Source organism: Sebastes umbrosus, chromosome 11, assembly GCF_015220745.1.
Source record: "Sebastes umbrosus isolate fSebUmb1 chromosome 11, fSebUmb1.pri, whole genome shotgun sequence".
In the NCBI taxonomy this organism is placed as follows: domain Eukaryota; kingdom Metazoa; phylum Chordata; class Actinopteri; order Perciformes; family Sebastidae; genus Sebastes; species Sebastes umbrosus.
The window spans coordinates 5,743,805-5,767,185 of NC_051279.1; the positions used below are offsets into that span (position 1 = coordinate 5,743,805).

General features: G+C 40.2%; 1 protein-coding gene and 1 long non-coding RNA gene across 12 annotated transcripts in view; both read right to left on the reverse strand.

Moving 5' to 3' along the window:
* LOC119496449 overlaps positions 1–7,360 on the reverse strand; it is a 128,686-nt gene extending 121,326 nt beyond the window's left edge. For both annotated transcript variants that reach the window (XR_005208714.1, XR_005208713.1), the window contains exon 1: positions 7,294–7,360. This is a non-coding gene — a long non-coding RNA (uncharacterized LOC119496449). The remainder of the gene's footprint in view (positions 1–7,293) is intronic.
* Positions 7,361–10,978: 3,618 nt separating this feature from the next.
* Positions 10,979–23,381, reverse strand: part of LOC119497118 (DNA-binding protein SATB1) — a 72,453-nt gene continuing 60,050 nt past the window's right edge. For all 10 annotated transcript variants that reach the window (XM_037784984.1, XM_037784980.1, XM_037784987.1 and 7 more), the window contains 2 exons: positions 16,287–16,496; positions 10,979–13,730 (listed from right to left, as the gene is read on the reverse strand). In XM_037784984.1, coding sequence (XP_037640912.1) covers positions 13,077–13,730; positions 16,287–16,496 — 864 coding nt within the window. In that variant the 3' untranslated portion in view covers positions 10,979–13,076. The remainder of the gene's footprint in view (positions 13,731–16,286; positions 16,497–23,381) is intronic.

Here is a 23,381-nt window from a genome sequence, read left to right on the forward strand (position 1 = left end):
ATATGACTAACAACAATAACATTTATTATCAGAATTAACGTAACTTTTTGCCGTTCGTATCTGATAGAATGTTCAGAACTTTTAATAGCCTAACTTACTATGGAAATTTTTATTATCGCAATATTACAACTTTTTTCTCGTAAAGTTATGACTTTATTCTCGTAATATGACTTTTTTTCTCGTAAAGTTATGACTTCATTCCTATAATATTACGCCTTTTTTCCTCGTAAAAATATGACTTTATTCTCGTAATATTACGACTTTTTTTATCCTAAAGTTATGACTTTATTCTCATATTACAACTTTTTTTCTCATAAAGTTCTAACTTTATTCTCGCAATGACTTTTTTTCTCGTAAAGTTATGACTTTATTCTCGTATTACGACTTTTTTTAATCCTAAAGTTATTACTTTATTCTCGTATTACGACTTTTTTTAATCCTAAAGTTATTACTTTATTCTCGTATTACAACTTTTTTATCCTAAAGTTATGACTTTATTCTCGTAATATGACTTTTTTTAATCCTAAAGTTATTACTTTATTCTCGTATTACAACTTTTTTATCCTAAAGTTATGACTTTATTCTCGTAATATGACTTTTTTCTCGTAAAGTTATGACTTTCTTCTTGTAATATAACTACTTTTTTCTCACAAAGTTATGACTTTATTCTCGTAAAGTTACGACTTTTTTTCTTGTAAAGTAAAGACTTTATTCTCGTAATATTACGACTTTTTTTCTTGTAAAGACTTTATTCTCGTAATATTACGACTTTTTTTCTTGTAAAGACTTTATTCTCGTAATATTACGACTTTTTTTATCCTAAAGTTATGTCTTTATTCTTGTAATATTCTGACTTTATTCTGTAAATCTCAGATGTTTTTCCCTCAATGTGGTCCTAATACTCCGTAGTACATTGTGTCTTTGGCCCTCACTGCATTAGACTTATATAATATATACTTAGACTATAAACTGTGTTACCTTCATCACAATGATCAAATGTTTTGCGGCTCCAGACAGATTTTTGTTTGTTTATTTTGGCCTAAAATGTCTCTTTAGATAGTAAAGGTCGCTGACCCCTGGTCTAGCGTCAGCATCTTAAACTAGCAGGTGCATCATAGCTGAACACAGAAGAAGCCAGCGGGCTCTTGCTGCTCTTCAGTCGGTGGCGGTGCTCTCATTTGCTCCCTCTTACGTAGGTGGATTGGAGGAGCACCTTGAAGCCATGTTCAGTCTGATAACTGGCTGAACATTAGCTTGTGTGTATTTATGTCACCAGTGTCATTAAAACAAACTCATCTCAACTGTATCTCAATGTGTTTCTGCTTTTGATGTGTTGCTATATCTCTACTGGCCACAAGGAGCTCTGCTGCACAAACATCTATGGCACACTGGAGCTGACAAACCAAATGCCAACCCAACCCTAGCTGGGGTTCATCCAACTCAATCCAATTCTGTTTTCCTTTTCAATATTCCCATCAAGTCTTGATGTTCCACACTATGTGATAGTATGTTTTATTTGCTTGATTGAACCCTTTATTAAAGCTATGGTGAGAGAAAATCTTCAAGACAGTTTTTAGGCTGCAGACATATATCGCGTGACAATAGTCTACATGTGTCATGCATCTTAAATCACCTGATAATAAGAATCGTTGTGATTTCGTTACCTTAGAATGAGCCGTTTATATCTACATAGGGAGCGGGTCCTCATCACAGAGTCCGCCATGTTTCTACGGTAGCCCAGAACGGACAAACCAAACTCTGTTAACTTTTCCTGAGTCGATAACGTTACTTGCTCCCGTCGTCACCTCTCTCTCTCTCTCTCTCTTGCTTCACCACTCAGTTCCTACATACACACACACACACGATGCACTGACTCTGCACCATTGGCTCTAGAGAGAGGGCCATTTGCGTTTTCGCATCGGCCACTGTAGCTCTCCAACACACTTAGCACACGGGAGAGGCTTTAGTCGGTTGCAATTTTCTAACCTCGCCGTTAGATACCACCAGATCCTACACACTGGACCTTCAACTTTCATAAACTCAAAACAAAGTTTTACAACGGAGACCCAGACCGGACAACGCTGTCCCATAGACTTCTATACAATCAGACTTATTTTTGCAACCAGAGTCGTCGCCCCCTGCTGGCTATTAGAAAGAATGCAAGTTTAAGGCACTTCAGCATTGGCTTCACTTTTCAGACCCAGAGTTGCCCACTGCTTTCTATACTCAGATTCAAGGTGAAAACGTTGGGATCTCCACTACAATTTATTAACAGAACGATCTGGTGGTTTGACCGATGCTTGGTGCACAACATGCGTTTGCAAAGGAACCAGAGAGCTTCTTTTCCTCTTTTTCTCCCGTTACATGTTTCCATTCATCCAACGATAAGTTGGGTGGTAATGCAGAGTCGGAGGTATAGATGCTCATTTATGCGTTGTAACAGTTGTAGGAAAAGGTATGATACCTGAGGATTTAACTTATTTTCCCCTGAAATCAACCATTAATTAGCAATAAACAATTTCTCCTCACTATCTAATTGGCATCACATTTGTCAAGATACAATTAAAGAGACTGCTTAATTAATTAAACATGAAATAGCACCTTCCCTGAGTGTTTGAGAATACAGATGTAACCCTGGATTTTTTTTTTCTACACACACCCCGACACCTCCACCCCACCCTGTAAAAAAAAAAATCCAGCACCAGATTTGATAAGATTTGTTCTCTTTATCACTTTAATTAGCACCTCCCTCCTGTCCCCTTTGCAAATGAGGGGTAGGTGGGGGGGGTTCGGGATTTGATGACTTAAAATGCACACAGCTAACGAGTTATTCATACCCTGCACAGCTGTTAAGGCAATTTAACTGCTTCTTCTCCGTTCCCCCTTTTTTCTCTTGATGCTTACTTGTCGAGGAGGGAAAGGTGGCAAGAGGCCTTGCAACGGCTCCATTATCTTGGTAGAGAAGCTCTCTGATTCAAAAACGGCCACGATTTCCATCATTCACCTGTAACAGGAAAGATTTACAACTATTCACGTCTCAAAGTTGCATCTCTCCTGAAACTTATGACCATTTTTATGCTACTCTGTTCCCGTTGTGAAGAAGTAGGTGTTACGTAGCCAAGAAAGGTGTAAAAAAAAAAAAACACACCTGACTGCTTTAAAGCTGTTTCTGTTCAGAGCTATGAGCACATTTCTATGCACGCTGTATACTTGCGTGCTCCACCATTGCCCATCTGTCGCCGTGCAATTATGATCAGAGGAAAGAAGTGCCTGAATGAAATATCCGCACCTCAGCTCCCATGCAGATTGCCGACCAGGACGTGTCAACTTCTCCTGGATCAGCATCCCCATGATTGAAAGATCACAACTCACATCTACAAACAGTGACACAGATGCGAGCACGCTTTACTTAAATCCACCGAATTAAGTTCAATACGGTTCAAATATTGCTAAGGTTCTACACGGTTTAAGGACATTTAGGAATATCAAAGACAAAGACTCTTCTCCTTCTTGTTTGGGAATTTTATTGGAGAGGCCTCAGCGTGGAAAACCTCCAAGGAGAGTTTTGTGGAGAACTGCCATATTTTGTGAAAACGCACACCTTAAACCCACCAGTTTATCTGCTGGGACGCTTTCAGCTCTCTGCTTTTAAAAACACAGCCTCAAACTGAATATATTAAACACAATTCAGACCGATAAGTGGCGAGGCACTTTGACGCGCCAACGGCCTGAAAAATCTGTGATGCAACTTTCACTGTTGAGTCTGTTTTGGTCAATGCATAAGTGGAACCATTGTGACAAGTGGCGTCTGCTGAGTGGTGTTGTTCATCGATGAGTTATTGCTTTAAAATGAAAGTGGTAAGACAGGTTTGGAAAAGGAAAATGGGTTCAATTAGTACTTCAAATAACAAGAGGCCACTTCAGCTAAATTCCTAGAAAATGCACAACAGGCCGCAGACTCAATAAATAGAGATGAGTTGATTTTCACTGTGATGCTTTTACTCTCCCGCTCACTGCAGGCTGCAGCGTTGAAGGGACTACATTTATTAATATATTAGCTCATCTGGACTGATTCTTCTTCTGCTATCCACAAACTAAAATCAATGCTTTTTAAAATTGATTGCAACAATCTTCTTCCACTGGGCTCACAAAAATACATTTAAAACCCCCAAAATATTCATAGAGAAATCTATGTCTGTGGCTTTAAGGGCATGTCATCCATTAAGGTCATGCATTAAGGCAATTATGTTTTGTATTACAAGTTTTCCGAAATTTCATGTTTTAATATGCAAATGAGGCATTATCTAATGCTAACTTTTGGCGGATTTAGGAGAAATCTATAGACCATAGACTGTACATAAAGATGGATGACATGACAGCTCCCCAAAAGTGAAGCCAAAACATCTGGATCGCCCCCTGGTGGCCGGCTGCAGTATAGGTCATAAATCCCGCCTCCTCCATGTTAGTGGATGGGACATGAGCCAAACTAAAAACATCAAAGTAAACGTCAAATAAGTTTTTCTCAAAGATGGTTTCTGTCATTTTAGTTAGTTTTTATCATGCTGATGTATGTTCAAGTGTTCATTTTTGGTTTTATTTGATTATTTGATGCTATAAAAAGGGGGTGAGACATGATGATTGACAGCTGTGAGTCTCTCTCGCTGAAAAGCTGCGGCCGCGCTCGGCTCGCGATTGGTTCGGGCGGATGACTTCGATACCATGGCTCCACCACCCGATCACTACTGTGCAGACTCTGGCTCCAAATGACGTCAAAATCTCACGATGGCAGCTCCCTTATCCGGGATATTTTGGCTTCACTTCTGTATAGTCAGAGGAAGTGGAGATGCGTCATCCATCTTTATATACAGTCTGTGCCACAGACAAAAATAAGTGTAGTAAAAAAACATGTAAATATGTATTTGGGGTGTTTTCTTTCCAGTTGTCTGAAAGAAGACATTGAATGGAAGCAAACTAGTCCAAAATCTCAAAATTGACTGGTGTATGAAAACCAAGGTTTTTGCCTGTAGTGTCTCATATTAAACACGCCGCCGAGTGAATGGACTAGACGCTCTGGCACAAACTTTGAAGATAACAGGATTCTTTGGACGCTCAGTAGATCCATCTGTCCGTTTCACAACATTACGCCTGAGATGCTTGAATCGTAAAGAGGTGGAAGGTCTGAGCGCTGCGGAGCCACGGCTGTGTTGTTGTGTCTGCCTAAAAAACTTCAAACTAAAGCTGTTATGTCTGAGACAGAATAAAAGTGCAGCCAGAACATAAATACAAAGACCTGGAATGTAAAACCAGTTAAAGGTTTGCAGCTCACGAGATGAGGCCTGTATCTGCGCTGGAGTTACAGCACTCACCTGACTGAAAATGTTGGGCATCATACTGAAAATTAGAAGTTGTTATTAATCAGGATAAGACAAGGGCATGTGCCACTTTTTTTTTCCAGAAATCAGCATCCATAATCATGTGAGCGTGATGTTACAGAATTAATGTGATCAGAAGGACGGTTTCAATCCCTCCTGAGTTGGTTCATGTTTAATCTTCTCCTCAAAACCAGAAGGAGCAAGAGCGGAGGTAAAGCAACTCACTGATTAATGTTATTAATTTCCACACCTCTAACCTTCTGTTTCCGCTTCTCCACATTTAGAGGTTGAGAAACCAGGTTTTTATTTTTTTTGAAAATGTTTGGCTTTCACCAAGCAGCGCAGCAGAAAAGAGAGAGAGAGAGAAGTTTCCGATTCACATCAGGGTGATACCGCGGAGATTGCTATCATTAGAATAACTTTATTAGGCTTTCTGCTGCATTTCCTGTTTGATTTACTGCGCAGTCCCAAGGGCTCATGGGTAGGCACTTAGGACTCCCCTGCACGAGCCAGACCTGCCGATGTTGTGCCGCAGCAACCTGAGTGTAACGTCCCTATTAATCTGGAGCTAAACGTAGCAGAAACATCACGAAGGTGCTGCCCAATAAATCTCTTTCGGGCCTTTAAATTCAGCATGTGCACTCATTGGTGTGTCAATGTTGGTGTTGACAGAGAGATAACAACCATTTGTGGTCCTGCATTGGATTATGGGTATGTTTAGGGTTCTACTCTCTCTCTTTGTGCCTTACAATGATGCATTTGAAAAACAAATGCATCGAAAATGTAAAAGGTAGCTCAGAGGTTTAATTATTAACAGCCTATTACTTAAAGTTAATATGTGTAGAATATTTATGTGCTTCACATTATCCTGAAAAGGTGAAGAGGAAGCGAACAAATCCACCACTTCTCAATAGTGGGCAACCTCTTGTTCTGAAAAGTGAAGCCAAAGCGGAAGTGCTTTAATCTTGCATTCTTTCTAACAGCCAGCAGGGGGCGACTCCTCTGGTTGCTAAAAGAAGTCTGATTGTATAGAAGTCTATGAGAAAATGAGCCTACTTCTCACTTGATTTATTACCTCAGTAAACATTGTAAACATGAGTTTATGGTCTCAATCGCTAGTTTCAAGTCTTCTTCAATACAGCATGATGTTCATTTAGTAAATTATGGTCCCATTTAGAGTCAAATAGACCATAAAGCAGGGGATGCTTTAGGGCGTGGCTACCTTATGATTGACAGGTCGCTACCACGGCGTTGTCCGGTTTGGGAGTTGTCTGTGTTTTCGTCTTTCAACTTTAACCTTTTCACAGTGTGTTTTCAGTTCATGAAAGAAACTTTCGGTCACCTAAAAATATGTTATTCAGCGTTCAGTTGTACTTAGCTCCAAAAAAGCAAGATAGCGACGGACAAAAACTAGGATGGCGACGGACAAAATGCCGAACTCGAGGCTTCAAAACTGTAGTCCACAAATCAATGGGTGACATCACGGTGACTACGTCCACATTTTATAGTCTTTTGAGCAGGCCACATGCTAACTTGCTTGTTGCTAGCTTGAGAATAATTTGTAGTTGTTGTGTAAATCAGCAACCTACGACTTTCTCCAACACTTTCCGTGAATTTGTACCAAGCAGCACTTTGTTTTTGTTTGTGTCTTGTCTTGAAATCTTCGTCACATGCATGCTTGCATACATGAAACTACAAAAATAATCTGCTCGACAAACATTCATCCACACCTGGTTAAGACTAAACTAGACTTCCATGCTTTGCTTTTACTTTGTCCTTTTTTTTTTACCAGGTGTGTAACGCTCGCGGCACAGAACAGACTACAACCCAAAAGCACGACACAGAGACAGTCAGAGTGATGCAAAGCTCTTGTGAGCTTTGATCCAGAAACAAAAGATCAAATCAGAAAGACAAACTTAACCAGGCAGCAGGGCTTCAGGCAGGCAGGATAACAAAGGCTGGAAAGCTGGGAGAGATGCTAACTAGACAATCTGGTGGAGTTCTAGTGGAAATGAACTGGTTTATATACTACTGGGCTGATTAGGGGAAATGGGAAGCAGGTGAGTAAGTGGGTGGGGAAAGTCAGGTGGTGGAAATGGCTTGAAAGGAGTTACTGCAGGACAGGAGGAATGACATGAGAGCTGGTAACAGAGCAATGCAACAGAATGAATGTAATGATCTGGGCTGAAGTTGTGACAGATTAGAGAGAACAGAGCTTCCAGGCAAGTCTCGCTCTTGTTCACATAAAGTCAAAATATGTTCAACTTCCGATCCCCGCCACTTTTTTACCACCTTTCTTCTCAGTCTCATAGACACATGAACAGAACTGAACTGCAACCCGGTCAGTGGATTGTCACCGTCCGGTGTCTATAGCCCCTTTACACCTGTAGGCTATATTCAGGGAAATGTACCTAAAGTATCAAAAGTGAAAGTACTCAATGCAGAAAAATGTCCGTTGTGACTGTTATACTTTTATATATTGTATCATGAGATTATTATTATTACTCATGCATTCATGTAAAAGCAGGATTTTACTGTTGTAGTTGGGGGAGTTGGAGCTCATTTGTATCGTACTGCAGTTATTTTCATTATAGATTAATTTGTGTGTTTATTTTCTCCACTAATCGATTGATTGTGTGGTTTGTAAAAATTCAGCAAATAGTGAGAAATTGCCATCACAGTTACACACAGCCCATCATGCATTTTGTATGCAAAAAAAAAGATCACAATTTGTAAAGTAACTAAAGCTGTTGGATAAATATAGTGAAGTAAAAAGTGCAATATTTCCCTCTGAGATGTAGTGGAGTAGAAGTAGATTGTGATATGAAAAGAAAGACTCAAGTACCTCAAATTGAGTAAATGTACTTAGTTAAATTACACCACTGCATATCCATCTAAAGCTGTTAAGATTCTCCTCTCCTTCTTGAAAAGTTTATTCTCTCCATCACACTTTGGGACAAATGTTTGACCAACTATTCTCAGATTTCCCACCTCAGCTCGTGTTTTAAGTGATATTATGTTAATGAGACATTGTCCACTTTTCTGTTCTGTTGAATAGAAAGTGTTATGTAGTCATTTCCTCATCCTCCATGATTCTATAAAATTCTTCACCTAATTGTTATATTAGGCTGATGAGTGTTAACGCTGGTTTGAGTACCACATATGACAGATTAGATAACAAAGACCTGTGCAGGACTGAGCCAGGTTGTGAGTCGTTCCTCTCCTGGTTTACCAAACAGTGAGACTCTTGACAGTCTGGCAGAGCTACGAGTTCCAGACCACCTTTTTCAGACTTGTGAAGTGATGTACAACACAGACTGGGGGGGAAAAAAAACCCACACACAAAATCTGATGCTCACTTGAAATGTGGATTCATGAAGCCCAAACTCCTGTTTTCTGCAGTATTCCCTCAAGTCATCTGTGAAGTGTTAATGTGCACCGTTGATTGACATCTTCATGAGTACTCTGGGGGTTTGTGTTCAGTAGAGCATGTACTATACGTTCTTTAAATGTGTCCATCCTGCAGATGTGCATCCCAGCAATAAAAAAATGCACGTTATTGGAATAACTTACACCAATTACAAGTTTGACTCAAGTATTTCATCAGTGCTGTTTTGTTTAATAGTGTTTTTTTTGCAGTTTTACGAGTGGTGGAATGTTACTTAGCACATTTACTGAAATACTGTACTTTTAAAGTAATTGTACTTTACTGTACTTTAATATTTCCATTTGCTCCAATTAAAATATTGGAAATCGTGTACTTTTTTACTTGCTTGCTTTTATTTGACAGCTTTACTTACTAGTTACAAATCAAGATTTTACAAACCAAACACGTGTTGAGTTTATTAAATATTATGCATCATAGATTAAACCACCCAAAAGTGTATAAAATTGTTAAAATTAGCTCCACCATGATCAGCTGCAACATTGAAATGCTACTCTTACACATTAATGCATCAGTGTTAATAATGCAATAATATAATATTTAATAGTGTAATACATTTTTTTCTGCATTATGAGTACTTTTACTTTACTTGAAGTACATTTTGCTAATAAAATGTAAATGCTTTTTCTTAAGTGACGTTTGCAAAAATGTACTTATTACTATTATTATTATTATTATTATTATTATTATTATATTTTTTATGTATTTTTTACTTTACTACATTTATTGGACAGCATTAGTTAGTCAAAAGTATTAATAGTGCAATAGTATAATAATAGTGTAATACAATTGTTTTCTGCATTATGAGTACTTTTACTTTACCGTAAGTACATTTTGCAAACAAAATGACCATGCTTTTTCTTAAGTGACATTTTGAATGCAGGAATTTACTTATTATAATTATTATTATTATATTTTTATATTGCAGTATTGATTAATACAGCCTTTAACACATATTTATTTGATTATGAGGCAAAGCTCTCACTGTTTCAAAATTATTATAATTTTTTTTATTTTAACAACTTGAATTATTATTTCACTTAAAATGTGATTTATTAATAGATTATATTAAATAAACATCCTTGTAACTATTTATGTTGACAGTTGAGTGCCTCCTCGACGGCTAAATATGTTCAACATACATCCCGGCATTAATGAATCTTACTGTGTTCAAATGAAGCTTTATTTGTCAGTTTGACCTCAGTAACTCCACCCAACCCTCAGCAGGCCACAGCTTTTAATGTGGAAACTGTTCATTTGCTATAATTGCTACAAATATCACAAGAAGATACTGTATCTGCTTGGACTTTTAAAAAAAATCTTTTTTAAAAGTGGCGTACCGCAGCATGATGTGGCATCATCTACGGATGCTTTCTGGGAAACTTCATCTTGTGTAGCCTGCTAATTTTTTAAAATAAGCAACAGCATGAGAGGCCCGGGGTAACAGAGTCAGTGATTCATCAGTCCCCATTCTTGTCGTAATTATGATTTCTATTTTGACATCTGGGGGAAGTCTTTGAAGTGTGTTTGATGCCGTGGAGAGCCGGCGAACAGCCTAATGGAGACGGAGTTTAGAAACTGTTGCCAGTCTTCTCTGAGCAATCACCCATGATACCCACCCGTGGAGAAACTCCAGCACAAAGCTGGAGCTTCCTGGTTAGGAAAACAGCAGTTGGGATCCTTTTCAGCTCGTCAAACGTCTGATGGGAACAGTGGTTTTTGTATTCTCTTTTGACCCCCTTTTTACCTTCATTATTGAATTTTCTAAATTTGCCTCTTTTCCACTAAAATCATCAAGAAAAATGATTGTGACCACCTCCTAAATCGAGTAGCGCTGTTTTAGGGAAAGTATTAGCCATCTGTGTGGAAAAACCTTTTCTAAGTCTGAGGCAAATAACACTGATCCTTATGAAAACAGAGATAATGAGGAGGAGTATTACGCTGGAGTTCCTGTTGTTTGTTGCTGCCTTCACCTCCATTTGTCAGTGAGTAAGTCACTTGTAATGTCAAAAATCAGGAAATAATGAAGCTTAATGGTGCCTCTCGACTTTGTCATGTGTGCACCTTCTTCTAACAAAACGATGACTCCCCCCCCCCAGAGCGTCTGACACTTCTTGTACATGTGTTTTATGTGATTTTCTTTTCCTCTGAACACACACAATTTTACACTCTGGCTTTTTTATTCATGAAAAAAAAAAGAGCAGAACATCAAGGGAACGCCGGCCCAGTCTGGCTGACACATATCTTCAGGGTGTTAACAGGTGAGGGTAATTTCCTAAAGGTGCTGACACCTGGCCTCACCTGGGGTTCACGGCGAGGTCAGGACACCTGTGCTGTTTTTTCTACCTTAACTCCCTGCAGAGCGCTTCGCTGTTACAGGCGTTCACACCTAACATTTATTCATTTCAGATTTCACAGGTGCTTCAGATACACACTCAGCAGTAGAAGAGCCCAGGTACAGTCGCTTTTGAGAGGAAGAGGCACGACAGAGCGTTGATTTTCAATTCCCGCACGGCGAGCTCTTGCACAAACTTCAAATATATTTACAATAATAAACAATCAATGATTCATAAGATGTGATATTTACAGTTATTACAAATAACGTGTTTCAGTGACTGCGGCTGAATGAGTCAGTAACTGGAGTTGATAGCAAAACAATTTCACATTGTTTCATCTTTTGTTTTCCAGAGGAGAAAAATCCCACTCTGGTGTCAAAAGAGTCTGGTCAAGTTAACGCCAAGAAATCTGTGGTACAATACAAACAGTTTAATTGTGTAATTAACAATCAATAACCACTTCTAGTTAGAACATTTCTGCAGAAAGGAACCGAGAAACACTTATAAAACAGTCAGTCGTAACAAAATAACTGGTGTTCTCATTGAAATAAACTGATAAAAAAGAAACACTTTTATACAGAATATTTATACAGGAATAGCTTTTTGAATTGGATTGTTAACCAAAGGAAGACACATCGCAGACATCGATTTTCACACAGATTGCATATGTTTTTCTCTCTAAGGTGTTCTATAGGTTAGTCATTTTACCTAAGCTTATTTGCATGATAGTAAAAATTGCATACAACATTAATTGTGAAGCTTGTAGCATGAGTTGCTTGACATACAGCACTTTTTATAGGCAACCTTTAAAGCACATTTTCTCCATTTAAAACGTTTAAGACACTTTTTGTTTTTACTGCCCATCGAAATCACATTTATAAATAGAAAAAAGATCGGTGGAATTAAAAAAAAAAAAAAAAAAAAAAAAAAAAAGCTCTACGCAACATAAACTTTTTAAAAAAAGTAATTACATCAGAAACACTGCATGAACTGCAAATAAATAATGTCGGACAACATAAACATGGTGTAATTCACATTTCTAACTGTGTGGCAATTCAGAGAGTTACAGTGACAAAGGTTTTGCAAAATAATCTAACATCGGCAGTGCCGTATAGTACAAGGCATTTGTTGGCATAGTTTCTTTAAGACTGTATTTTCTTTTTTTTACAGTTACAATATAATGTCTATATATATATATTTATATTTCCTCCCTAACAAATAATAAAGACTGAGCTATTCTCGGAGATTCACCTGGGCTGGGTGATCGCGTTCCAGAGTTTGGAGTGATCCAGAATCACATTATGCGCTCTTTAAAAAGAATAACTCATCTGCCAGCAGGCTCCAGACTTGATACCTCATAATTAAGGCCTTGTCAACCACTTGGTCCTTGATTTCATTTGCTATTTATTTTTCTTTTTTTAAAAATTCCAGTTAAACATCACATACGTAAACACCTATCAAAGTCCTAGCAAACTCCAGGGGGACTTTTTTTTCTTTTTAAATATAATCAGTAGCTCAAAAAAGATAAAGTAAGTCAGTGTAAAACAACAGACATAGAGTGCAGTCAGCAAATATCCACGGCAACATACTTAGAATAATTTTTTGTGCAGATTATTTAAATGATGCATCAGTCTTTACAGTGAATAATACAAGTTTTACAAAATCCAAAAAGTAGTACTTGAGTCTGAAATGGGCTTTCCAGTGTGTGAACACTCACTTCACATAGCCTGTCAGTCTGATCGCTGATATATACTGTATATATATATAAACACTCCTCATATAGTCCAGACGCTGTACTGATTAAAAACACTACTTTTCTTTATTTGCAGTGTGGTGGTTCTGTGTCGGCCAGAGCGTTACATTTAGCACAGTCATCAGTCTGTGTGTGTGTGCACAAGAAAACTCTCAGACTGGGGGAGAGTCCTACACCTTGGCCTCGTGCTCCGACTCGGACTGGGCCTCGGCGCCTCGTGCCAGCTGCTCTTCGATCTTGATGGAGAAGATGGTGCTGTTGGTCTGCGTGGTGTTGTCGTCCAGCTCCTTCAGCAGCTCTCCGCTCTCCCTGAAGTCCGTCAGCTCCTCCTCGAAGGCGGGGCTGCTGCTGCTGCTGCTGGTGTTGGTGTTGGTGGTGGCTGCCGTGCTGTTGCTGTTGTTGTTGTTGTTGTTGTTGCCGGGCTCCTTCGGCGCCTTCGCTGGGTGATTGATGTAGAAGCGCTGGTTCTGGAAGAACTTGATGATGGTGAGCTTGGGCAGGTCCAGCTGGGCCGACAGGGTGTGGATGGCCTCCTCGTCGGGGTACAGGCCCACGTCCTGGATGAAGCTCTGCAGGATGCCCAGAGCCTCCAGGGAGATCTTCCCTCCGCAGGTGCGGGACTTGATGCTCCCTCCGCGGCTGCACTCGTCCTCCATCTCGGCGGGGGAGGCGGTGGAGGGCTGGCGGGGCGGCAACCGGGGACCGGTGCAGGGCTGCATTTGCTGCAAGGGCTGCTGGGACAAAAGGGGTTGGGAGGGGTGCTGGAGGGATAGGGAGGGCTGGTGCTGGTGCTGGTGCTGCTGCATTGACTGGGGTGGCTGAGCCTTCAGTGGGAAAAAAAGGGGAAGAGAAAGGAGACGGGGATGTTATCAGTGAACACTTATCGGCGCCTTAATAAGGCCTTTCATTAAAATCAATTGAGTTGTGAGGAAAAATGGGCCCTCTGTGTATAGAACAGGCACTTGGTTGAAGGAATTTTCCATGTAATATCTCATTGAATGTAATCAGTTCTGCAGATATGATTTTTTTTTCCTTCCTTTTTTGGTAGTGGGAAATTGTGTCTCTCATTGTGTGGGGGTAGAGGCAACACACACACTCACATGAACTCCAGAGACACACTCAGCCCTACACACAGTGGGAAACTGGCCTCTCTATTATAGCCTCTGCTGCTTATCAGGCTCCATTGCCAGGCGGTGATAAACAAGCTCCCTGTGCACAATTCACGTTGCGATGGTCTGGCTGATTTGCCGCAGTGTGAGAATGCTATCGATGGCTTTCACTGTGCCGTCAGAATCCCGTTAGTGTAAACACATGACACATTACTCGTAAAATGTCTCATTGTGTGGCTGGAGAGGGAGTGAGTGGGCAACTCGTGGTCCCTATTGACCCCGCAAAATGGGTGCTCTTTTATTTTCATTTCTGAGTCAGACGCTGCAGAATAGGTGTTTCATAATGAAGTTTGCAAAACAGCACTTTGCAGGGAAACTCTGTTTGCCAGCTGCATAAATGCACCCAAAGATGTGATTTTTACTGTACCAATATACTGAGCTATGATAGTTCTTGTTGAGCAAATGGGAGCTAATTTGGCTAATGTATCGTGTTAGTGAAGGACCGGCACGAAATATTTAAACACTAGTCTCTTATGGACGGTGTAAAACTGCACCATTAAATCAGAAATAATCCTATTTTATCAATCTACAACCATTTCTGTTTGCATGCAGAGTAAAGTATACACAAAAATTCCCTCATTCCATATCTGCAGCTGAAACTGATTTGTCAGAGAAATCCTATTACCTTATTTATATCCAGTAAATGGCAGCCTTTGTGAAACACTGGCCATGTCTCCAAGTAACCAAATAACTAATCAACCACTCAGCTGTGGCTCAGACTTTTAATAGAAGTATTATTGTTCTTCATTAAGGTATTTCGACCGTTAACCGAACCTGTGTGTTATTTTCTATTCGTCTGCCAGATGTCTTTTATAAAGCAGCTGTTAAATAAGTTTGGGCTAATGATATCTATGAAAACGGCTTTTGCTGAAAATCAGGAACTTTTAATTGTTGCTGTGTTTCTAATTAACGAGAGTTCATAAAAACTCTAAAGTGTTGTTTATTACAAATTCCTGAAAGATTAGTTAAAATGAAATGAACGGAGGGGGGGAAATTATGTTTTGGACTTGTTTGTTTTTGATATAGAACTGCAGAAAAAATAGGAAAACACGCAGAAATACAGTAAGACTGATTGTTTTTTTCAACTGATGGATTCATCATTTGGTCTATAAAATAGCAGAAAATTGGAGGAAAAAAGCTGATCACAATTTAATCTCAAATTGACGTCCACAAATTGCTTGTTTTGTCTGACTAAACAGTCCAAAATCAAAAACATATTCAGTTTACAATCACACAAGACAAAGAAAAGCAGCACATCCTCATATTTGAGCAGCTGGAACAAGTGGATGTTTGGCTTTTTAAACTGACTTCAGTGATTAATTGATTGTGAAAATAGTGTACTTTCTGTTGATCAAAAACCTTGTATGTGCTGGTGTGTGTGTGCATCCATGCATGCATCCTTCCTACATGTAAAGTGTGTGAAAAATAATTATATTTAATAAACATCATTTCTCATATTTTGTTTGCATCTGCATTGTACATAATTATGTGGTAATTTTTTTAGGTTTTACTTGTCAACAGTTATCAGATAAATTGAGCATTTAAATGCAAGTTACACACACGCACACACACCATCTAAATTATGTTTAGAGTGTTTTTGTCATAAAAACATTGACTACGTTTACATGCACACTAATATTCCACTATTATTACAAATATGACAATATTAAAAAATTAGATTTGTCATGTAAACAGCATGTTCCGTTTGGATATTCTGAATTATTCTGAGTGGGTATTCTGAACATGTGGGATATGCTGTAATTATTCAGGTTTTAGCAGCATTATTTGGACAGCGCATTCACGATATGCGTCTCAGTTGAGGTTTTTACAGCAGTTTTCGACACACGGCCTCTTGTCTGTTTACGTCCAGCTCTGTGCGTTGAACACAAACCAACAAGCTGGCAGTTTGCAGAGATGCATACCCAAAAGAAAAGCCCCCATTTCTGGTCATAAGGAGAAAAAAAACTACTTTTAAACATTATGAAAGACTTGGATATCAACAGGTTTTTGGATATGCGCAAATATGAAAGTGTTTGAAGGAATGAAAGAGGGAAGGTGTGTTCGCATTGTCGAACAGGTTAATCCGGGTATGCACGGCTGCATGTAAACGGGAATATTAGTGGAATATTGAATATTGTGCATGTAAAGCGATATTCCAGAAAAGCGTCATGCCCCAAAGGCAGAGTCAGGACACCCTGCTGTCACGCTCACCTGTGGCATGTCAGAGGAGATGTGCATCATGTGCGTTGGCCGCTCGTTGTGGTGCTGCTGCTGCCCGGCGCTGCTCTCCTGCTCGTAGATGGCGTCACGTTCGACCTGGCAGAGGCTCAGGAAGCGACGGATCATGGAGAGGTTCTCCCAGAGCGTCCGGTTCTCCGGAGACGGATCCTCCTTCCATCGCAGCAGCTCACAGAGCCAGCCCTGAAGGGAGGATTAGAGGGAGACACAGAGGAGAGAAAGAGCAGGTCAGTAATGTATAGAGTAGTCTTTAGGCTCAGATGTGAGCACAGGTCAGAATAATGTATTATGAAGAGTGTTTAAACTCATTTTAGGCCCAAGAGTATGGAAACTGGTTCACATCTTCACCCAGTTTTACAGTGCTTTACCTAAGAGGAGAGCCACACTATTAAATATGATTCTAAAATAGATTTCAGTAACAGAAAAAACTTGCACACCTAAATGCATCAAAGTACCAAAATGAAAAAGATCCACTGTAACACCATTTCAAATGATTTAAGTAATCAAAATGGGGGAAAAAGAGTTTTGCAAAAACACTTTCCAGTACTACAATAAAATCAAAATGATAGTAAAAAAAATACACAGACAAAACAGCCCATTGTTTCACTGCGGCTGCACCTGCAGTTAGTATGTTTTTCTGCCACAGCTGAAGATGAAGATGTGAATTAGCCAAGGTCAAGCAACGCAGCACGAAGGAACAATTTAACGGGACGAGAAACACACACTCGCATATTGAGTAGCACCCTTGGGAGGAAGCAAGTAACTCCCATGTTTGAAACACTCCAGCAGAGGGCCATGAAAGACAGAGCTGAGGAACAATACGGGACAATTACAATCAGAAAAGCTTTATTTGATCCACACAAACGGGTCTGACCTTGACGAGTGAAAGATTCATTAGGAGACTGACGCGTTAGTGAAAGTGCAGGACAAAAGGAGGCATGAACTCACTTGTAATTCACTTGTAGTTTTTCTATATTGTCTTTGTAGAGTAAAAACTGCAGGACAGCACCGTATCACACGTGTGTGCAAAGTTCAGCTAAGTTAACATATATCCTCTCAGAGGCATCATCATATCACGATGATATGATCACACTGTTAATGTTTTACAAAATGTTCAAATGGATCAAAAATGAGTTTTACATGAAATGTTTCAAATATAATATATAAGACGTTAATTTCACTTAAAGTCAATTTGAACACCACTTTAATGTATGCAGATATTTGCCACACAACTATATATAGTATTAAAATCAGAAAATATTCCTAATAATATGTTGATTTGAGCAGAAACGATTAGTCAACATGTCATTTTGATAATCGATCACGTGTTTCAGTATATTTTTAAGCAATTATTCCAAACATTGTCGGCACAAACTTTTTTTAAACATGTACATATCATCTGTCACTGTAAAACCTACATGCTGTACATACACATATTTCTTTGCACTACTTGTATTGTTTGCACTTAAAAAACACTTAACTTGCACATAGATGTTTTTAAATATATATAAGTAAATATTATATACCGGTATACACCTATTTTTTCCACTACTTGTGTACATACTTGTGTCTATTCCTCACCGTTATTTGTTCAGTTTGTTGTCCTTGTCTCTAGCTGTTCTTTTTTCCTATTTCTGTGTAAGTACGTTTAGAGAGATACATAAAACCAGACTCGTATTCCTTGTACGTCTGTATGTCTGCATGTACTTTGCGAATAAAAACTGATTCTGATTCTGTTCCAGCTGCTCGTACTGTATGTGAGCATTCGCTGCAGTTGTTTGTCTTATATGATAGTTAACTAAAAAAAGTTTTGCTTTCTGGACTGTTGGTTGGACAAAACAAGACATTTGAAGATGTCACATTGGGCTCTGGGATTTTCCGATATTTTATAAACAAAATGATTAATGTATTAATGTAATTAAATAATAAATATGTATATATGTTCTATGTGTGTGCAGCATGAAGGAGCTACAAATGTGCGTTTCATTGTGCAATTATGTGTTTTAAAATAACAACTAAATGAAAACTATATGGCCTGGTCTTTGATCATTTCCGTACTTATGTAAAAGTCTTATTGGAGTCAGGACTTTTGGTTTTGGTTTCCCACATTTAAAGCTGCTGTCGGTAACTTTGAGCAAATATGATAAAAAGTTATTTTTTTATAAAACTGTCACTATATCCTGACAGTAGTGCATGAGACAGGTAATCTGTAAGTTAGGATTTCACCGCGCCCGAACAAAAACAATCAATCAGAGCCGAGGAGTAGAAGCAGCTGTCAACCACTGCTCGTGAAACTCGTGGACTCTAACCCGGTGTCATGCACTACTGTGACAGTTTTACAACAAATAACTTTTTGTCACATTTGCTCAAAGTTACCGACTGCAGCTTTAAGTCGAACGTGTGTTTGCTCATGGAGCTTAGTGACAAACTGAGGATTCACGACTGTACAGACTCTGCAAGAGTTTGAGTGACGCGGTCTCACAGCCTGAGACGTGATGACCTAAACCTCAGCAGGCCAGTGTCTGTGTGTGAGTAAGAGCGAAGGGAAATAACACACTGTAGTGCTGTGTGGGCGAGCGAAGAGGAGCGTGGGTGGTGGTGGTGAGGGTGGGGGGGGATGAAGCTACAAGAGAGCTGTAAAGGGACAGAAGTGGATGAAGAAGGAGGGACGGCCGGCTGGGGAGTGAAACCAGCGAGGAGGAAACACGGCGTCAAAGAGAAGCAGCGAGGTGTGTGTTGAGTGTGTGTGTTACAGAGGGCTACTCGCTCAGCCGGGTAGTCTGTCCTGGCACCGTGACAGAGCGGCGCTGTAATCTCCCGGCCAGTGCGCGGCAGCACCTTTCATTTCCACAGGATTACACCGCGCTGCTGGTCCGCACACAGACACACACACACACATGCGTACACACAGAGGGCAGAGCCACGCCGCCACACTGCATGCAAGAGATAACTCAGCAGTTTGGTTGTCCCCTGTTCCAACTCCTCCCATAAGCCACATCAAACCCAGGAGGGGTGTTGGAGGAAGCCGAGAGGGGGAGAAAGAGAGAGGGAGACATAAAGAGACAGAAAGAGAGAGAGAGAGAGGGAGGAGAGCGGGTAGAGGGGGCCATAAAGCCTGCGTGCCCACCTTGTTCCTTTGCCACGTTTATTGTTGCGTTTTTAATTTGCATGCAGAGGGATTTGGACGGCGCTCCAGTTGGGCTGTCTGTGGTTTCAGCTGATTCGGTAGTGAGGGAGAACACACACACACACACACACACAACACAGCCCACAAACACACAAACAGACGCACACAAACCACCACACACCATCTTGTCAAAGCCAGAGAAACTGTACCCCGGCCCAACGATGGAGTAATCCAACTCAAACACTCCCAAAACCAGCAGGATTAAACCCAAAGTAGCAGAGCCAATCAAACAAAGGCACGACGTGAACTCCATTTCAATGCCAGGAAGTCCATTTGATGAAATAAAGTACAGAGAGTTTATTAGTTCACAAGTGGGAATGTTTCGTTTGTGCGCCTTTTTTTTTTTTTTTTTACTTTGCTGCCTGCGTTTCGACAGTTTTTGAGCTGACAATCAGCGTTTATAGATGGAGTTGAAGGAAGAATCACACAGACGTTTGCTAAACGTTTTTTTTTTTTATGTGATGTACGTCAAACAGCAGTTAGCGCTGCTCCCGGCCAGCACTGTGGACAGTGGACAGTCAGCATTTTCCATGGCAGTTTCAAGAGCTTTGTTTGTGTTTGTCTAATTGCATTGCTTCCACAGGCCAGACAGAGGCAGTGGGGATAAAGAGAGGAGAGAGAGATGGTGAGAAATAGAAAGAGAGAGAGTGAGGGAGTGAGAGAAGTTAGCGATTTGACTCCCTTGTTGTCAGTAAACTTTGAAAGAAAAAAACTGTGATAGTGTAAACGGCATAAAACTTATTTCTTCTCCAGTAAAAGTAGCGTGGAATGTATTTGTTGATCTGTATATCTGAATTCCTCCCAAAGAAAGACTAAACCAAAAAGATTTTATGTTCAACATCACCACACTGATGCAAATCTGTTTTCCCCCTTTATTATTTAATGTAATTTGTTGAGCCTCTCCACCGCAGCTGACGAGCACTAACCGCTCTTGATTGGATCATGTAACTTGCTGCCCCTGCCGCTAAAGTGTTCCAACACGGTCCAGAAAACAAAAAATCTAGGGCTCTTCAATCCAGTGTACTCTGTGTTTTGTTGAAGATCATTAAGGGCACTCTATAAATAAATAGAACAGGTAGTTCAGAGCAGGCCTAGTTGTCGACCAACACAGAACACACTCGTGTGTTCAGTAAAGAAACTTTATCACGTCACAGATTAGCCATCAAGGACACGGAGTATACGGCAGTGACAGGAACCTGACGGGTGATGCTCGCGGGAAAGTCTAAGACTGACGAGATGGATAATTATTTATTTTACAAAGATAGATTATAAGGTTAAGTCTCACACACACTCATCAATCATCACTACACAAAACCACAGGCAGACATTTCCAGCAAACCATGTTAGACAAGCAGATAAGCAGCACAGAACAGCAGACAGCAGACAGCGTCTGGTTGAGAAATGAATGGCGGACTTAAGCTGTGTTTCCTCCGCATGGTACGGCTCTACTCGACTTGACTCACTTTTGGTACCAGGTCTGTGTTTCCACTGTAGATATTACAACCTCAGTGTAGACGGGATTCTCAGCTGATCGCCGTAGCGAAGGCGCTTGAAACTGCCGTGACATCATCTTCAACGGGACACTTGCTGAAGCGTTTCAACGGCAACCAAACAGAGGAGCGCTGTACAGCGTAGTGAACTGTTATTTTGCGAGCTGCTTGCATTTGACGGCAGCTTGGCTATTTAAAAACGGCGGGTTTGTGCAGGATGTCCCGTTTCGCGCTAGTGACGCTTCTCTCTCTGACCAATCAGCGGTCTGCAGGGTTTTAACTCCACCTTCTAGTATCGGCTCAGCTCGCGTGGAAACTCGACCGACGTGGTACCAGTAACGGAGCGGCTCTATTGGTACCATCGAAACTTTTGCTAATGGAAACGCAAAAATAACCGCTCTAATGTGTAACGAACTAAACTAGACTGGTTTGGTGGAAACGTGCCTTTAGATTGGCCGGGATGCTCATACTGCTCTATGTCTGCTCGGTGATGAAGATAAAACTACACGTTAGCTATAACAACTTAATCATTTTGTGAAATTAATTTTGACTCTGTTTGTTCTAGAGATGAGATGCATCTTTAATTTTTAATTTGAGTTTATTTTTTTTGTCCTGAGTGCTTCCCACAACATTGTATCAGAGGTGAAAAAAAGCCTCTCAAACACTGTTCAGACTAGTGCTGCTGTGACACGATTAGTCCATTGATAAATTCAATCAATCTTCAACAATTTTGACGAACAAAAAATGACAAATATTCCCTAGTTCAAGCTTCTCATGTGTGAACTGACCACTTTTAAATTTCAATCACTGTACATCTTTTGAATTTTGGACTGTTGGTCAGAGAAAACAAGCGATTTGAAAAGGTCAACTTCAGAATTAGGAACAGGTCGCTGATATTATACAGGTGAGGACACACCCGTTTGGTCTGTTTGTTATATGCCCGAATGAAGACCTGCAGTGGTTGAAACACTATAATAAAGGCTTTTTAATCCTTCCTCGTTGTCACTAAGATTTTGGAGTGCCTGGACTGCCTTCCTGTTTATCCTGTTTTCCCCCATTTTCCAAGAGTGCCCAACATGTTTTTGATCTATGGCTGAGTACACTGAGCAACCAGTTATCTCTCTCGTCAGAATTAGGAAGCATTTTTTTGGACATTTTATAAACAAAAGAATAATAAAGAAATTTGTATATTGAAAATGAATGTAATTGCAGCCCTAAATTAGACCGTTATGGTTAGAAATCACATTTTACTACACATTTAAAGACATTTATACCAGAATCACACATGGATAAGCTTTACAATTGACCGACTGATTCAAACCAATGCATTTTCCCAACCCAGATCACCTTAGAAATCGGAGAGTTAGTAGTGAACTGGAAAGCCAGTTTGTTTTGATGCTAAATACATCTCTCAGTTGAACTCACAGATGCTGCAAACAGGTTCATCGGAGCAATAAGTACTGACAGGCAAAGGATTATCTTGCTATGTTGGCACACACCTGCGACAATATTGCACAATAATCCGCTGCCTCTAGGTCATCGTTGCTTAATTATTAATTAGTTTCAAACAACGGGACTGGCAATCAAGAACCACCGGCCCTTTTCTTGTTTTACAGCAGACACATCTCTGACCAGAGGCTAATGGGGCTCCGGGGTCATAAGGTGCCAAATTAAAAGGGTAATAAACTCTTCAGCAGGCCATTGTATAGTCCTGGTATAAATAGCAACCCGGGTGTTCTGATAAAAAAATATTTTCCTCCCAACACAATAGTTGAATTCATGCGCGAGATTCATCCAGCTATGCAATGCGGTACACCGTGCATGTGAGTGCTGCAGTCACAAGCTGCCAATAAGCGCATAGGCCTGCTCTGTCAGAGAACAGCATGGTATTCACCGCCCAACCCATCCACCCATTCACCACCGAACTACCACTGCAAGCACAGCCAACATGGAGGCTCGGAGATGAGCAACTGGCTTTGCTGCGAGACAGACAGACAGACAGACAGACCGACAGACAGACAGACAGAGAGACAGATAGACAGATAGACAGATAGACAGATAGACAGATAGACAGAGAGGACTGTCACACGGCCGGGCCAACACCTTCCCTCTAATCTCATTTGCTTGTTATCAGCCCCATCAGGCTGACCTCGGCCACTGCAAAAATAAATAAATAAAATAAGCCAACAGATGTCCATCAATTTGCCATTTGAGTTTTTTCCCCCCCCTCCTTCCTCGGATTACTGCGTGACCAAAAATCATGCCTCAGTTTCAACCCCAGAGGCGAGTATATCGAGTAGCATTTGGATTTGGAGCATTTGGACAAAGAAAAAAGGCCAAGATGACACATCAAAAAATGAAATCACAGATGAAGAAATGATTGTGGCCATT